The 17,085-nt window shown below is 45.0% G+C and overlaps 1 protein-coding gene and 1 long non-coding RNA gene across 2 annotated transcripts; one reads left to right on the top strand and one right to left on the bottom strand.

Moving 5' to 3' along the window:
* Nucleotides 1-80: 80 nt before the first annotated feature.
* On the top strand, nt 81-12,478 carry LOC133489528 (uncharacterized). Its single transcript, XR_009791960.1, has 3 exons — nt 81-186; nt 10,769-10,799; nt 10,908-12,478. It is a non-coding gene; the product is annotated as an uncharacterized LOC133489528 (long non-coding RNA).
* Nucleotides 4,881-16,569, bottom strand: ndufv2 (NADH:ubiquinone oxidoreductase core subunit V2). Its single transcript, XM_061798708.1, has 8 exons — nt 16,414-16,569; nt 16,138-16,191; nt 13,433-13,495; nt 11,196-11,312; nt 10,955-11,123; nt 7,542-7,651; nt 6,771-6,847; nt 4,881-5,066 (listed from the first exon to the last, which is right to left on the bottom strand). The coding sequence occupies exons 1-8, from the start codon at nt 16,453-16,455 to the stop codon at nt 4,973-4,975; spliced, it is 726 nt and encodes a 241-aa protein (XP_061654692.1). The 5' UTR covers nt 16,456-16,569; the 3' UTR covers nt 4,881-4,972.
* Between the last annotated feature and the right edge of the window lie 516 nt (nt 16,570-17,085).

Raw genomic sequence — 17,085 nt, forward strand, 5'->3', positions numbered from 1 at the left:
GACCAGCATAAACACGACAGCGGCCACGCTGATTGGTCCGTGGGAAACACGTGAATCTGTCTGGACTCTCTGATTGGCCTGCGGTAGCCCATCAGACCCAGAACCCAGTTTTACATCGCGCTTAAAAAGATCCTCCAGCCGGAGCTCGGAAAAGTCTGGCCCTCGTCCTTGGTGCTGGTGGTCGAGGTACAGTATGTGGGAAGGCCATTTAACAGCTTTTACTTGTCTTAAAACGTTGGGCCCGTAAGAATCATCGCCATAATGTTGCGTTGTGCTAGCCTTAGGGGCGTAAATGTGACTTTTTTGGGTGTGAGAGGAAACGCATTGACGTCATTAGTTACGATCGAGAACCTTCTGGAAAAAATACAAATAAACTATCCGTCCTCTTTAAAATCTCCCTTGCCCATTTTTTTTTTTTTTTAGTAAAGCCCATCTAGCTTCCTTTAGAAGACCGTCACCCAATTTGTTTTTGTCGAATGTGTTGCGCAGTGACATTTGCATCATGCGCATGCGCAGAGTCTTATTTATGCCATGTTGCGCATGCTCCTATTATGACATGTTGCAGAGCACGCCTTGGAAATGGCCGAGAGGCGGGGGGAGTAGGGAGGGCTCCCCTCCCCGGCTAGACACAAGAGCGCCATCGGGGCCAATGATGGAAGTGACAGCGGTGTGTGACAAAAGGCGTTATAGCACAATGGCTCGCCTTCATTCATGTTTTTTTGTTGTTGTTGGGATTTGTTAAAGACGCTGGCTAGGAAGTCGTTACTTCCATTCAATAGGCGAGCCAAAAACAGGCATACACTTTTAAATTACAGGTACAATGAATAATGGCAAATAATTTGAGTCACGAACAAAGAAAGTGGATTGGAAAGCAATATTGGACAGGTGCATAAGGAAGGCAGAAAATTACGTTTTGAGCAACCCCTCCTTGAGCCGTCACCTTGTCGTGGTGGAGGGGTTTGTGTGTCCCAGTGATCCTAGGAGCTAAGTTGTCTGGGGCTTTATGCCCCTGGCAGGGTCACCCATGACAAACAGGTCCTAGGTGAGGGACCAGACAAAGCACAGCTCAAAGACCCCTAATGATGACGAAAAACAATGGACTTCATTTTCCCTTGCCCGGACGCGGGCCACCGGGGCCCCCCACTTGAGCCAGGCCTGGTGGTGGGGCTCGAAGGCGAGCGCCTGGTGGCCGGGCCTGCACCCATGGGGCCCGGCCGGGCACAGCCCAAAAGGGTAACGTGGGTCCCCCTTCCAATGGGCTCACCACCTGTGGGAGGGGCCATAGGGGTTGGGTGCAGTGTGAGCTGGGCGGTGGCCGAAGGCGGGGACCTTGGCGATCCGATCCCCGGCTCCAGAAGCTGGCTCTAGGGACGTGGAATGTCACCTCTCTGGCAGGGAAGGAGCCCGAGCTGGTGTCTGAGGTCGAGAAGTTCCGACTCGATATAGTCGGACTCGCCTCCACACACAGCTTGGGCTCTGGTACCAGTCCTCTCAAGAGGGGTTGGACTCTCTTCCACTCTGGAGTTGCCCATGGTGAGAGGCGCCGAGCAGGTGTGGGTATACTTATTGCCCCCCGGCTCGGCGCCTGTACGTTGGGGTTCACCCCGGTGGAGGAGAGGGTAGCCTTCATCCGCCTTCGGGTGGGGGGGACGGGTCCTGACTGTTGTTTGTGCCTTTGCACCAAACACCAGTTCAGAGTCCTTGGAGGGGGTGCTGGAGAGCGCTCCCACTGGGGACTCCATTGTTCTGTTGGGGGACTTCAATGCTCACGTGGGCGATGACAGTGAGACCTGGAAGGGCGCGATTGGGAGGAACGGCCCCCCCGATCAGAACCAGAGCGGTGTTCTGTTATTGGACTTCTGTCCTCGTCACGGATTGTCCATAACGAACACCATATTCAAGCATAAGGGTGTCCACACGTGCACTTGGCACCAGAACACCCATTGCAGTTCGATGATCGACTTTGTGGTCGTGTTATCGGACTTGCGGCCGCATGTCTTGGACACTCTGGTGAAGAGAGGGGCGGAGCTGTCAACTGATCACCACCTGGTGGTGAGTTGGCTCTGATGGTGGAGGAAGATGCCGGTCTGACGTGGCAGGCCCAAACGTATTGTGAGGGTCTGCTGGGAACGTCTGGCAGAATCCCCTGTCAGAAGGAGTTTCAACTCCCACCTCCGACAGAACTTTGCTCATGTTCCGGGGGAGGCGGGGGACATCGAGTCCGAGTGGACCATGTTCCGCGCCTCCATTGCTGAGGCGGCCGACCGAAGCTGTGGCCGTAAGGTGGTCGGAGCCTGTCGTGGCGGCAATCCCCGAACCCGAGAAGGAGTCCTATCGGGCCTTTTTGGCCTGTGGGACTCCTGAGGCAGCTGATGGGTACCGGCTGGCCAAGCGGAATGCAGCTCTGGTGGTCGCTGAAGCAAAAACCCGGGCATGGGAGGAGTTCGGTGAGGCCATGGAGAAAGACTTCCGGACGGCTTCGAGGAAATTCTGGTCCACCATCCGACGTCTCAGGAGAGGAAAGCAGTGCACCACCAACACTGTGTATAGTGGGGATGGGGCGCTGGTGACCTCGACTTGGGACGTTGTGAGCCGGTGGGGAGAATACTTCGAAGACCTCCTCAATTCCACCGACACGCCTTCCCATGAGGGAGCAGAGTCTGGGTTCTCTGAGGCGGGCTATCCTATCTCTGGGTTTGAGGTCACCGAGGTAGTTAAAAAGCTCCTCGGTGGCAGGGCCCCGGGGGTGGATGAGATTCGCCCGGATTTCCTAAAGGCTCTGGCTGTTGTGGGGCTGTCCTGGTTGACACGCCTCTGCAACATCGCGTGGACATCGGGGACAGTGCCTCTGGATTGGCAGACTGGGGTGGTGGTCCCCCTTTTTAAGAAGGGGGACCGGAGAGTGTGTTCCAACTACAGGGGGATCACACTGCTCAGCCTCCCTGGTAAGGTCTATTCAGGGGTGCTGGAGAGGAGGGTCCGTCGGGAAGTCGAATCTCAGATTCAGGAGGAGCAGTGTGGTTTTCGTCCTGGCCGTGGAACAGTGGACCAGCTCTACACCCTCGGCAGGGTCCTCGAGGGTGAATGGGAGTTCGCCCAACCAGCCTACATGTGTTTTGTGGACTTGGAGAAGGTGTTCGACTGTGTCCCTCGGGGAGTCCTGTGGAGGGTGCTTCGGGAGTATGGGGTACAGAACCCCCTGATACGGGCTTTTCTATCCCTGTACGACCAGAGTCAGAGTTTGGTCCGCATATCCGGCAGTAAGTCGGACTCGTTCGCTGTGAGGGTTGGAGGCTGCCCTTTGTCGCCGATTCTGTTCATAACTTTTATGGACGGAATTTCTAGGCGCAGCCGAGGCGTAGAGGGCGTCCGGTTTGGTGGCCTCAGTATTGCATCTCTGCTTTTTGCAGATGATGTGGTTCTGTTGGCTTCATCAAGCCGTGACCTCCAACTCTCATTGGAGCAGTTCGCAGCCGAGTGTGAAGCGGCTGGGATGTGAATCAGCACCTCCAAATCTGAGACCATGGTCCTCAGTCGGAAAAGGGTGGCATGCCATCTCCAGGTCGGGGATGAGATCCTGCCCCAAGTGGAGGAATTCAAGTATCTTGGGGTCTTGTTCACGAGTGAGGGAAGAATGGAACGGGAGATCGACAGGCGGATCGGTGCAGCGTCTGCAGTGATGCGGACTTTGTATCGTTGTGGTAAAGAAAGAGCTAAGCCGAAAGGCGAAGCTCTCAATTTACCGGTCGATCTTCGTTCCTACCTTCACCTATGGTCATGAGCTGTGGGTCGTGACCGAAAGAACAAGATCCCGGATACAAGCGGCCGAAATGAGTTTCCTCCGCAGGGTGTCCGGGCTCTCCCTTAGAGATAGGGTGAGAAGCTCGGTCATCCGGGAGGATCTCAGAGTAGAGCCGCTGCTCCTCCGCATTGAGAGGAGCCAGATGAGGTGGCTGGGGCATCTGATTCGGATGCCTCCCGGACGCCTCCCTGGTGAGGTGTTCCGGGCATGTCCCACCGGGAGGAGATCCCGGGGACGACCCAGGACACAATGGAGAGACTACATCCTTCGGCTGGCCTGGGAACGCCTCGGGATCCCCCCGGAAGAGCTGGATGAAGTGGCTGGGGAGAGGGAAGTCTGGGCGTCCCTGCTGAAGCTACTGCCCCCGCGACCCGACCCGGATAAGCGGTAGAGAATGGATGGATGGCAAACGAAGGATGAAAAATAAAAAGCAGCTCTGAAAGAGGGAGGAAGGAAATTAGAAAGATATGAGGTGGAAGAGGTAAGAATACAGAAAAAAGCAGGTCTGAGGTAGGCAGAATGAGGTAAAGAAGGGATGGAAAAAGCAGGTCTGAGGTGGAAGGAAGATGGGCAGGTGAGAAGGAGGGAAGGAAGAAAAATAAAGTCTGCGGTGTAAAGAAGGCAATATGGTAGGAGAGGGAAATGGGTCAAATGTGGGAAAAAGGCAGTTGAGAAGGAAGAAGAAAATGCAGGTCTGAGGTAGAAGGAATGAGGTAAGGAAGGTAGACTCTTCTGCCTGAGGTAGTAGGTAAAAAGTAAATTCAAGCAAAGAAATGATTGGTGTGAGTTTGTATGAATAAAAAGCATGTTTGAGGGAAGGCAGGAAGGAAACAAGGTCATAAAGGAATGCATAAAATTAGTTATCAAAGAATAGAAGTAAAAATTAAAGCAAATGAGGACAGATGTCAGAAAAAAAATAAAAGGAATAAAATGGAAGTGTATACATACTTTTGGCCCACACTATAATGAAGTACGCTAATGCAAACTATTTCATCATGTGTATCGTAATTTTGTTGATTAAATTGGCTTGACGTAGCACTTGTCAGTCACCAATTTAGCATTAATACCATGGCTGAAGTAAAAGTGCACAGGTACAGACATTTAATTTATTTACATATGTCCCCATCAAACAAGAGTATCAAGTACTTTTGGACAACAAAGCCGAGTGTACTACAAGTCTGCCCTCACGCCAAAGCCGGGCCCCTTAGGAGGTTCTGTCAGGGAGGTTAGTCCGCCAGCAGGCTCGCAGGAGAAACGGCCATTTCTACAAAAAGAAAAAAGAAAACTTTAGTCAGGTTAAATAGACTGAACGAAAAATATAAACAACACTTTTGTTTTTGCTCCCGTTTTTTGTGAGCTGGACTCGAAGATCTAAAACTTTTTCTCCATACACAAAAGGCCATTTCCCTCAAATATTGTTCACAAATCTGTCTAAATCTGTGTTAGAGAGCATTTCTCCTTTGTGGAGATAATCCATCCCACCTCACAGGTATGGCATATCAAGATGCTGATTAGACAGCATGATTATTGTACAGGTGTGCCTTAGACTGGCCACAATAAAAGGCCACTCTGAAATGTGCAGTTTTGCTTTATTGTGGGGGTCAGAAAACCAGTCAGTATCTGGTGTGACCACCATTTGCCTCACGCAATGCAACACATCTTTGCATAGAGTTGATCAGGTGGTTGAAGGACTGGACGATTGATTAATCGATTTTATTTATAAGGACTGGTTGTTGTTGGTCTGTGGAATGTAGGTCCACTCCTCTGTGCGAAGTTGGTAGATATTGGCAGGAACAAGCTGTCGTATATGCCGATCCAGAGCTTCCCAAACATGCTCAATGTCATGTCCGGGGAGTATTCTGGCCATGCAAGAACTGGGATGTTTTCAGCTTCCAGGAATTGTGTAGTTCCTTGCAACATGGGGCTGTGCATTATCATGCTGCAACATGAGATGATGGTCGTGGACGAATGGCACAACAATGGGCCTCACGATCTCATCACGGTATGTCTGTGCATTCAAAATGCCATCAATAAAATGCACCTGTGTTCGTTGCCCATAACATACGCCTGCCCATACCATAACCCCACCGCCACCACGGGCCACTCAATCCACAACGTTGACATCAGCAAACCGCTCACCCACACGAAGCCAAACAGGCTGCCTGCCATCTGCCCTGAACGGTGAAAACCGGGATTCATCCGAGAAGAGAACACATCTCTAACATGCCAGACGTCATAGAATGTGAGCATTCGCCCACTCAAGTCGGTTATGACGAACTGCAATCAGGTTGAGACCCCGATGAGGACGACGAGCATGCAGATGAGCTTCCCTGAGACGGTTTCTGACAGTTTGTGGAGAAATTCTTTGGTTATGCAAACCGATTGTTCCAGCAGCTGTCCGGGTGGCTGGTCTCAGACACGATAGGAGGTGAACATGCTGGATGTGGAGGTCCCGGGCTGGTGTGGTTACACATGGTCTTCGGTTGTGAGGCCGGTTTGATGTACTGCCAAATTGTCTGAAATGCCTTTGGAGATGGCTAATGGTAGAGAAATGAACTTTCAATTCATGGGCAACAACTCTGGTGAACATTCCTGCAGTCAGCATGCCAATTGCACGCTCCCTCAGAACTTGCGACATCTGTGGCATTGTGCTGTGTGATAAAACTGCACATTTCAGAGTGCCCTTTTATTGTGGCCAGCCTATGGCATACCTGTGCAATAATCAGGCTGTCTAATCAGCATCTTGATATGCCACACCTGTGAGGTGGGATGGATTATTTCACCAAAGGGAAAATGCTCACTAACACCGATTAAGACAGATTTGTGAACAATATTTGAGGGAAATCCCCTTTTGTGTATGTCTAAAAAGTTTTAGACCTTGGAGTCCAGCTCATGAAAAATAGGATTAAAAACAAGGGTTACGTTTATATTTTTGTTCAGTGTAGTACTAAATGTGTTACGATTGTACCTGGGCCCTGGTGGCGGGATTCTGTCTGCTTGGAGCTCGTCAATAATATGCTCTATATCCTTTGGGGTGAGGTCCTCCTGGAAAAGAAATAATTATACTGCTAGTGGAGCAGACCCCCACAAAGGCTCAACAGTAGTTAAAAAAAATGCTACTTCCTATTTTGTAGCGAAAACTGTAAACGGATGGAATGTGCAACTTTGATTCTGTGGTGAATTGTTTGTCTAATTAATTAACCAACCACAGGTTATTTGTACAAAGGCACTTTTTTAACCACAAATGAATAATACTAATCCACTCCAAACCTGTCACTCTCTTTCTTGCACGATATACTTCGCCATAAGCGTCAGCTTTACAGATGCCATGTCTGCTGGGCACTTCATATTATATAATCCATAAACCAAGGTGCACACAGCAGAAGGTGCAGCACAATGCCCAGAGAATTATGATCCACAAACTAATTCTTTATATTCCATCTAATTACTCTGTTTTTATCAAGTACCATACTGTAGAGCACTATTTTTCGTATTTAAAAGAAATAAAAAAGGTAAAATGTTTTTTTTGTTGGGGCGCTGCAAGGGATTAATGACACTTCCATTCATTTCAATGGGGAAAGATGATTTAAATTACCAGCGTGGTCACGGGATGAATTAAACACCTAAGTGAAGGCACCGCTGTATGAGAACTGAGGCTATATAAGGTAGTATGGTATCTTCAGAGTAGACTTTACATCGGCAGTTCTGGTCATGCCTAAATTCTAAATGAAGCACTCACGTAATAGTTGTCATTGATCTGCACCATGGGCGCGTTGACACAGGCGCCTAGGCATTCCACCTCGATTAGCGTGAACATCTTGTCTGCTGTCGTTTCGCCAACCTTGATACCTGTGTTCACAATACAACACGCACTCAAGCTTTGGCAAGTCTGCATATAAGTGTCTGGGCATGAGCTGTGACCAACAGCAGCTCCTGCATAAGTGTGCTTGTTGTGTTTCTGTTTTACTGTTCTCCTGACATTCAATAAACATCTGACAAACAAAATCATCAGCGACTGTGGCTCTCCTTTCCCAAATGTGAGGGAATTAAAATTTCTGTGATACCAAAGTAAATACATTCCACACACACACAAAAAAACACAATGTAGCGGGGGCTGCGGTAGGTGAGCCACAATATAGTGGAGTAACGTATTAAAATGTTTTTCTTAATTTATGCATAACTGAGCCATAAAGGTAATAATAAAGTACTAGCCTGTCACGATAAATACTGTATCGACTTATTGTCTGATAAATAAAATGCACACAATCGTTTTTCCGGACTCGATAAATTGTCGTCGTCGTGGTGAGCTGGCAGGCGGATCACACAGTGAGCCAACAGCGTTGGATGGCTGTGTCATTTGATGCTAGTGGGCTCATGGAACACCGGCAGACCGTTACACTCTTGCCGGTGTTGGCTCCGTCCGATACTCCACATCCTTGCGCCTCGTGCAGCGCGTTGATTTACACAAAAGAGACACTTTAGGGAAAAAACCCTGTTATTATAATGTTCGCTAGCCTGTGAGTTAACGAGCTAGCAAGTGAAGGAGCGGCTCGATGTACCGCGACAATGTCGTTTAAAACGTCAGCGCTTCGCTCCGAGTTGTTGTGTGTTTTGGTCCCCAATTAACACACACAGGAAAGTTAACTGTTTAGTTTCGCGAGCTCGTAAGCCAACGAACTAGCCCACAAGCTAACGAGTTAAAGAGCTAACCAGCAGGCTCCACCGCGGACAAGTCATTTCAAACATCAGCGCTTCGCTCAGAGTTATTGTGAGTCCTCAATTAAAACACACAGGAATGTTAACAGTTTACTATGTTCGTTAGCCTGGGAGCTAAGGAGCTAAACACCTCGCTCCACCACGGCAAAGTAGTTTAAAATGTCCGCGCCTCTCTCTCAGTTATTAACACAAACACGGGGAAGTTAACCGTTTATTAATATAACCTCAGTGGCAGGTTATTCAGCCAGTCGTTGACTACAGCGAACGTCAAAGTATATTTGATTGACAGATGAAGGGCTCGTCTTCAACGGACCAAACACCCAGTCTTGCAGCTCGAGGACGGGCCTTATTTTTCATGATTTCAGAGCCATAAAAGCAACAATATCATTTATTGTGATATTTTTGAAAATATATCTTCTTAAAAAAATTGACATTATAGTAGGTGATACTTTTACAGGTTATGACGCAGCAAGTTGCACATAAGCGTCCTCGCACTTTCGGTACATTATTTCTAAATCAGTTGTAAGTCTTAGTTTCCAGGGTAATCTTTTCATATGAACTTCAAATTTAAAATATTTTGGCATCATAGTTTGGGGTATATTCAAGTTTTAAACTATTAATGTAGACTATTTTTAGAGGGGTAGGGTTGTCCATTATTAGCAAATTGCTGCTATTCGTGTTAGGTCTTAGTCCATACCCACTACCAATAGTGAGTGTTCAGAACAGGTACATTAAAAAGAAATTAGAATATTGTAAAAATTATTTTTTTTTTATGTCAGTCATTTGAGAAAGTGAAACTGTTATTTTATAGATTCATTACACAGTGAAATATTTTAAGTCTTTATTGTAATTTCGATGATTATGGCTTACGGATAATGGGAAACTTAAAATTCAGTGTCTCAGAAAATAAGATTACTACATAAGACCAATCAAAAAAGGTTGTTTTACGTACAAATGTCAGGCTTCTGAAAAGTATGTTGTTTTCTATGCACTCAAAACTTGGTTGGGACTCCTTTTACATGAATTACTTCATCAATGCGCCGTGGCATGGAGGCGATCAGCCTGTGGCACTGCGTAGGTGTGATGGAAGCCCAGGTTGCTTTGATAGCTGCCTTCAGGTCATCTACATTGTTGGGTCTGGTGCCTCTCACCTTCGTGTTGACAACAGCCCATACATTTTCTATGGGTTTCAGATCAGGGAAGTTGGCTGGCAAATCAAGCACAGTAACACCATGGTCACTGAACTAGCTTTTGGTATGTTTGGCAGTGTGGGTAGGAGTCTACTGGAAAATAAAATCAGCATCCCCATACAGCTTGTCAGCAGAGGGAAGCATGAAGTGCTCCAGAATTTCCTGGTAGATGGCTGCATTGACTGAACTTCAGAAAACACAGTGGAGCAACACCAGCAGATGACATGGCACCCCAAATTATCACTGACTGTAGAAACTTCACACTGAACTTAAAGCAATGTGGATTATGTGCCTCTCAACCCTTCCTCCAGTCTCTGGGACCTTGGTCTCTAAAATAAATGCAAAATTTACTTTCATCTGAAAAGAGGACTTTGGAACATTGAGCAACAGTCCAGTACTTTTTCCACCTTAGCCCAGGTAAGACACTTCTGACGTTGTCTCTGGTTCAGAAATGGCTTTACACAAGGAACGCGACATTTGTAGCCCATGTCTAGTATAGGTCTGTGTGTGGTGGCTCTTGATGCACTGACTCCAGCCTCAGTCCACTCCCTATGAAGCTCCCCACAATTGTTAAATGGATTTCGCTTGACAATCCTCTCAAAACTACGGTTATCGCAGTTGGTGGTGCACCTTCTCCTACCACACTTTTTCCTTCCACTCAATTTTCTGTTAATATGCTTGGTTACAGCTCGTTGTGAAGAACCATCTTATTTAGCAATTACATTTGTGGCTTACCCTCCTTGTGAAAGGTGTCGATGACTGTCTTCCAGACATCTGTCAAGTCAGCAGTCATTCCCATGATTGTGGAAGAAACCTTTGCAGCTGTTTTGAGTTAATTAGCTGATCAGGCTATGACACCATGAGTTTCCAATACTGAACTTTTCCACAATTCAAATTTTCAGATACACTTAATTTTGCTTACCATAGTTACCAAAATTGCAGGAAAGAAAGGCTTGATATATTTCAATGTATGTGTAATGATGCTCTGAGTTTCACTTTCTGAAATAACTGACAAAAAAAAAAGGTTTTTCACCATGCATTTTTTATTTTTTTTTTAAAGATGGATTTGTATTTGCCACTGAAGCAAACGGGTAAGCTGAATTGCCATCACATCTGTATATTTGCATGTTTATGTAAGAAAATATCCAATATAAACGATGTTTCCCCCTTCTTGTTTACATACTCTTCATTGGAAAAAGGTGCTCTCCTGCCCTTCCTACCCTTCCTTCCTTCCTTCCTTCCTTACCCAGCTTGTTCTTGATGGCCTCCAGAATGCTGTCCGAGTTGCACAGCATGCACGGCGTGGTGGTGCAGATCTGGATTAAGTACTTGCCCACAGGCTGGCGCTGGAACATGGTGTAGAAGGTGGCCACCTCGTACACTCTCATGGGCGGGATCTCCAGCACCTCAGCCACCTGAAGGACAACAACGTGTTCAATCAAGCTTCTGTATTTTTCTCTCTCATGCCCCGTCGAGGTGAAACTCGCCTTGTTCATGACGGTGACAGGGAGCCATCCGTGTTGTCTCTGGGCTAAATCCAACACAGGGATGGTGGCTGCTTGCTTGTGGCCAACAGGGTACATGGAAATTATGGCTTCAATTCTCTATGGACAAAATAAAACATGTCTGAGGATGACACCGCAAAGAAAAAAAAAATCTTGAAACAACCAACAAATTGAGCAGTTACATAAGAAACAATTACAGTTAACTAGTATGGGTGAACAAAATGTTTTCGTTGTATGAATCGCAGCAATCGTTAATTAGATCTTCTGCCTTCTAATGGAAGTGCATTTCATTGTTCTCCCTGTCATTATACGTTGTTGGCATAGGTAGATGAAGAAAGATACATTGTTTGTAGTAAATGAATATTAATTGTCCAACCAATTTAACTAATTGGACCATCTGTTGATCTCTCACGGCACAATATGCCAAAGCAAGGTGGTCAGGAATCACTGCCGCATGATACTGTGTAAACCAACACAGTGCAGCTCAGCCTTGGGCTAGCAGATGTTGTCTATTGTAGACTTTACACTGATCTGATCGGTATCGGCCGATAATTAGCATTTTATGTTGATCGGTTTTAATGTCATAATTCGCCGATCCGATCAATGACGTCATTGATAGGCTCCGCAAAAGATATTTACTCCACGTCGCCATCGTTTACAGTATATTTGAATCCAAAAGCTATTTTATTTTTAGCCTATTTTTTTTTTTACGCAGTACTGTAAATAGCTGACCGTCAATGAAGTTGTTTATAATTTTTTTTTTTTTTTTATAAACATGTCGGAGGTGTGTAACAGACAACACGTCTGAGACAGACAACATGTAATGCCTGGATCAGACTACAAGACAAATTTGGTCTTTCACGATTGCAGTATGTCAGACTACTGCAATAGAATCTTGTATTCCGATACCACCGCTTCCCGTCTTTTACGATCACTGGGGTTTATCTTGCCAACTCAAACGCGACCGGATACACTCGTTACCATTGCGACGACAACAATGGATCGCGTCGTGTGTATTATAAGAACAAAACGGGGAAAAACGTGTGCTGGTGGTCACCGGTGCTTGGGAGAGGACTTTAATTCAAGGATTGCTTGAGGTATGTTCACGTAGTTTTAATACGATACGACTCGCAAGCAGGCAACAAAACGTTATGTAGGCTAGCAAACTAGTGCTAGCACTAACGGTTGTACGTAAACGTTATGTCGAATCATGCTCTAAAATTTCGGTGTGTGTGAAGTAATTACAATAAAGTAATTTAATAACAGTAAGTTAGCACCCATTATTTCTGTCATGTAATGTTGGTTTGACCTGACTGATTAGAATACATGACCTGAATAGAGAATACTTTAAGATACTCAGTATACAGTACACAAGTATATATAGTAAATGAACAATTCATTTAAATAGACACATTGCTCCATCTAGTGATCGGATCGATGATCAGTAATCGTTTTTTTTAAACTTGCTGAGCTGTGATTGGTCCAAAAAATCCTGATTGTGTAAAGCCTACATTTAACATATTGTTAAATACATTTAAAAAACTAACCAACTCAGATGAAAATTACTTACTCGTGATTTATTTTTTTAAAGCCACCGGGTGCCACGTGTCTCTGTAGCCGTGGGTTGCCGACCCCTGGGCTAAGTTGACGATGTGGGGCGAGGGGTATTTGTGTTTGCCCATGTGGCCACTGCATGCTCCACATGCACAGATCTGCACAAAAATTGACAAAGTCTATCTATTTTGGCAGCTTGGTGATGAAGTGCTGCCTCCACCAAGGAAAATACAATACAATCTGTATTGGTACTGGTGGGAACAGGGTTAAATTAGCCAGTGTGGTGGTTTACTTGCAGTCTAGATGCAGAGATGAACTGCTGCGTCCACCAGTGAAAACATCATCAAATCTTTATAGGTGCTTGCGCTATGGTTGCATATGGTTAAATTAGCCAGTGGTGGCTTCGCAACAAGCGCCATTTATTTGCAGCCTTGACCCAGAAGAGTGAACATCTCATGCTGAAGGGCGTTTCCAATAATGTCACAAAAAGTCGCAAAATTTTTACTTGTCGCGGAAGTGTTTTAAATTGTCTCCTTTATAGTTAATACCAACTCTATATTTCTGCACTTATTTTGGTTAAGTAACTTTTAAAAGATAACTCAGAGGTAGTGCAACACATGACAATTTAGTAGTAGTAATACATGTCACGTTTTGTGAGTGGTTACCCTTTTGTTCTCCTCTGTGAACTCGAATGGCGTTTCGGCATTGTTGTCTATTGTGTCTCTGTGCTGAAAAGATGCCAGAGAGAAGAAGGTGTCTCTGTTAGCATGTAGAAAAGTACACCGGAACCTCCAGATTAGAACATAATCTCTTCCGTGATGCTAGTTGACTTCATAAGTATTTCTCTCATAGGAAATAATGTTAAATCAATTCATTGGTTGCATAAAAGCCATATTAACTGCACAGACATTGTTCTAATGAACATCTTCATACCATAAACTGTCATACAAGTGTAATTAATATAAAGTACAACTACTAGCAATTTGAAGACGACAACAAGGAACAGGAAGCTCTTTGCTAAGCAATACTGTCACCTAGTGTTGTTTAATAGTGTATTTCCATTGCGTCTGTTAAAAGTCAATTGTATCGTTCTGTGGTGGCATCATAAATAAGACAAAGAAAAAGCCGTAACAGACATTTTTAGGTTGAAATGGTTTCAATCTGTTAAGAAATATGGTGAGATAATCTGACATATGTCATGAATAAACTAAATAATTTGAAGTTGGAATGATTTGCATCTGTCAATGTAGACAGGCAAAATTGTTAAATCCATCCAATCCATCCATTTTTCGTATCACTTATCCTCACTAGGGTCACGGGCATGCTGGACCCTACCCCCAGCTATCTTTGGGTGAGAGGCGGGGTAAACCCTGAACTGGTCGCCAGCCAATCGCAGGGCACTCATAGACAACCATTCGCACTCACATTCACACCTACGGGGAATTTAGAGTCTACAATTAACCTACCATGCATGTTTTTGGGATGTGGAAGGAAACTGGAGTACCCGGAGAAAATCCACGCGGGCACAGGTAGAACATGCAAACTACACGCAGCGGAGGCCAGATTTGAACCCAGGTCCACAGAACTGTGAGGCAGATGTGCTAACCAGTCGGTCACCATGCCGCCAATTGTTACATATCTATATTAATTCAGGAATTTTGTCACGACAATGTGGAATACTGGGAAAAGGAAAAATTTCTGGAAAGTGAAAAATAGTTCTGACGATATCCCAAATGAGCTGTACATTTTGAATTTGGAATCATTTGAATCTGATGAGAAATGTGGAATAACTACGTAAAATTGTGTAAGATTTAAATAATTTGGGTATTCTTTAATCAAAAATGTGGAGTTCAGAGGAAGGTGTGATTTAAAAAAATATATAATTATTTTAATGTGAAAAAAAAATGTGTTTTCCAGATTTCCGGAATGAGCTGAACAATTTGAGGTCCCAGATAATGTTTGTTGAATAAGTTGTATCAAACATGTTGAACAGGCGTTCCTGTGACGGGACAGTGAAACCATGGCACAATTTGATTTCACTGCTCCACTGTTTCCATATCGCAGGCACCAATCTCCCAGGAGGTACTAGTGGAAAGTAGTGACCTTTGGGTGTTTGTTTGGTGATGACAATCGTGCAATATTATTCACTCCACAAAGAAAATCTTGTGAGTCTTCATCTCAGGGGGCATGGAAAGAATTGCCACAAATGTGCTGGTCTTTTTCTTTACATTTGTCTGTGCGAATGTGACCAAAAGTCAGTCAGTAGCTCCACCTGTGAAGTTAGAAAAAAAATAGCCTCCCACACCAGTTTCACCGATCGATACAAAATTGGGTGGGCATGTCTATGATGACAGGACGCACCAAAAAGTCTATAAAGGACCCATGCCAGAAATTGAACAGGAAGTTGACTATTTTGGTCTGAACTGAAGCAGTCATTTCGCAGTCAGTCGTACATCAGGTTACGTGAGAAAAAATTTGCCCACACACCATTTTCAACGATGGAGGTAGGTTAATTGAAGACTCTAAATTGCCCGTAGGTGTGAATGGTTGTGTGTTTCTATGTGCCCTGCGATTGGCTGGCAACCAGTCCAGGGTGTACCCCGCCTCCTGCCCGATTATAGCCGGGATAGGCTCCAGCACTCCCGCGACCCTTGTGAGGATAAGCGGCTCAGAAAATGGATGGATGGATGGATACAAAACTGGGAAGACATGACTATCATGGCAGGAGGCACTAAAAAGTCTCAAGGACTCATGCCCACAGACCATTGAAGAGTTTAAAAAAAGCCATTTCGCACTCACTCGTACCCCCTTGGAATGTTTAAAGAAAACAAAAAATCATGGAATTTTTTGGATGCATTTATAATAACAGAATGCACAAAAAAGTCTCAAAGACCCATTTACAAAATTGAGCAGGAAGTCAAACATTTTAGTTTGAAGCAGCCATTTGACCAACTGCTGCTAGGGTTCAAACGAGCCAAAAGCAGGTATCCTACCTAGACTGATGAGTGATACTAAATGGTGAAGCTGTTTTGCCTTACGCCATCTAGTGTGGGTAAACTATAGCATCAAACATTTATGATAGTTTCGAGGATTAGCCATGGGAAAGGGGATGCCACGGCCCATCATCATGGCTTCTTTAATTTAACTTTTTTTCCTATACTTGTATGAGTTACGAATGTTACTATGTTTATGAAAACATCACATGTACGGTTAATAAAGATTGCACGATGGCGACAGTTTGATTATGGAAGCATACGTTACATTTGTCGTATGGGACTTCTGGGGACAGTCAACGGATTGCATTCAAAGTATTCATCAAGAGTTATTTACATATGATAATTACGAGTGTCAATTACTACATTCAACTCACCACAAATATGCCACCAGCTCCGGTGCGAGCAGCAGATCGATGAAGACCCCTCACCTGGGAAGCAGAGAACGAACAGCTAAGCCCATGTTTCCGCTAAATATATTAACTGCCCAGATTCAGACTATACACAACTCGCAAAACCGGCTAGCATGCTAACGTTAGCTAAACGGCCTCCACCGCTTTGCCCTTGTGAGGAGTCATTCTATTTCATAACAAACACGAATACTAAATTTGCTACAAATGCACGTAAAATGGCACAATCATTGTCTTTCGTACCGTCTGTGACACCGCAGATCGAGCAAGAAAGGACAAAAACATTCCGAGGGTTGACGTTGAGTCCCGGTTGAATCAACAAACATACGGTACGACAGCAGCGAATAGCGAGGTGAGCGACTCGACGCTTGATTAACAATGCCTGATGTGGAGAGTCGGACTGAGGCCAAACTGCGCAGGCGCAGAGCTAACGAATCGATCGCCGAGTGAAACTCCAGTTTGGAAAACAGAGATCCATCCATCTACTGTACCGCTTTATCCTCACAAGGGTCGCGGACGTGCTGGAGCCTATCCCAGGCACCTTCGGGCGAGAGGCGGTGAACAGCCTGAACCGGTCACCAGCCATTCGCAGGGCACATATAAACAAACAACCATTCACACTCACACCTAAGGACAATTTAGAATCTTCAATCAACCTACCATGCATGTTTTTGGGGATCACTAGATCATCGTGCTGCCTGTACTGTATTATATTATGTTGTTTTTACCATATGCACATTTGAATAAAATGCAGTTTTTTCTTCAATAATAATTAAAATACAATATTATAATAAATATTTTATGAAAAATGTAATTGCATTTTAAATATTATTTGCTATATATGACCGTATTTAAGAAATTATATCCATGACCTTTCAAGGTGCAGTGTGTAGTGCTAAAACTGCTAGCAAGATT

This window comes from Phyllopteryx taeniolatus, chromosome 14 (genome assembly GCF_024500385.1).
Source record: "Phyllopteryx taeniolatus isolate TA_2022b chromosome 14, UOR_Ptae_1.2, whole genome shotgun sequence".
Taxonomy (NCBI): Eukaryota; Metazoa; Chordata; class Actinopteri; order Syngnathiformes; family Syngnathidae; genus Phyllopteryx; species Phyllopteryx taeniolatus.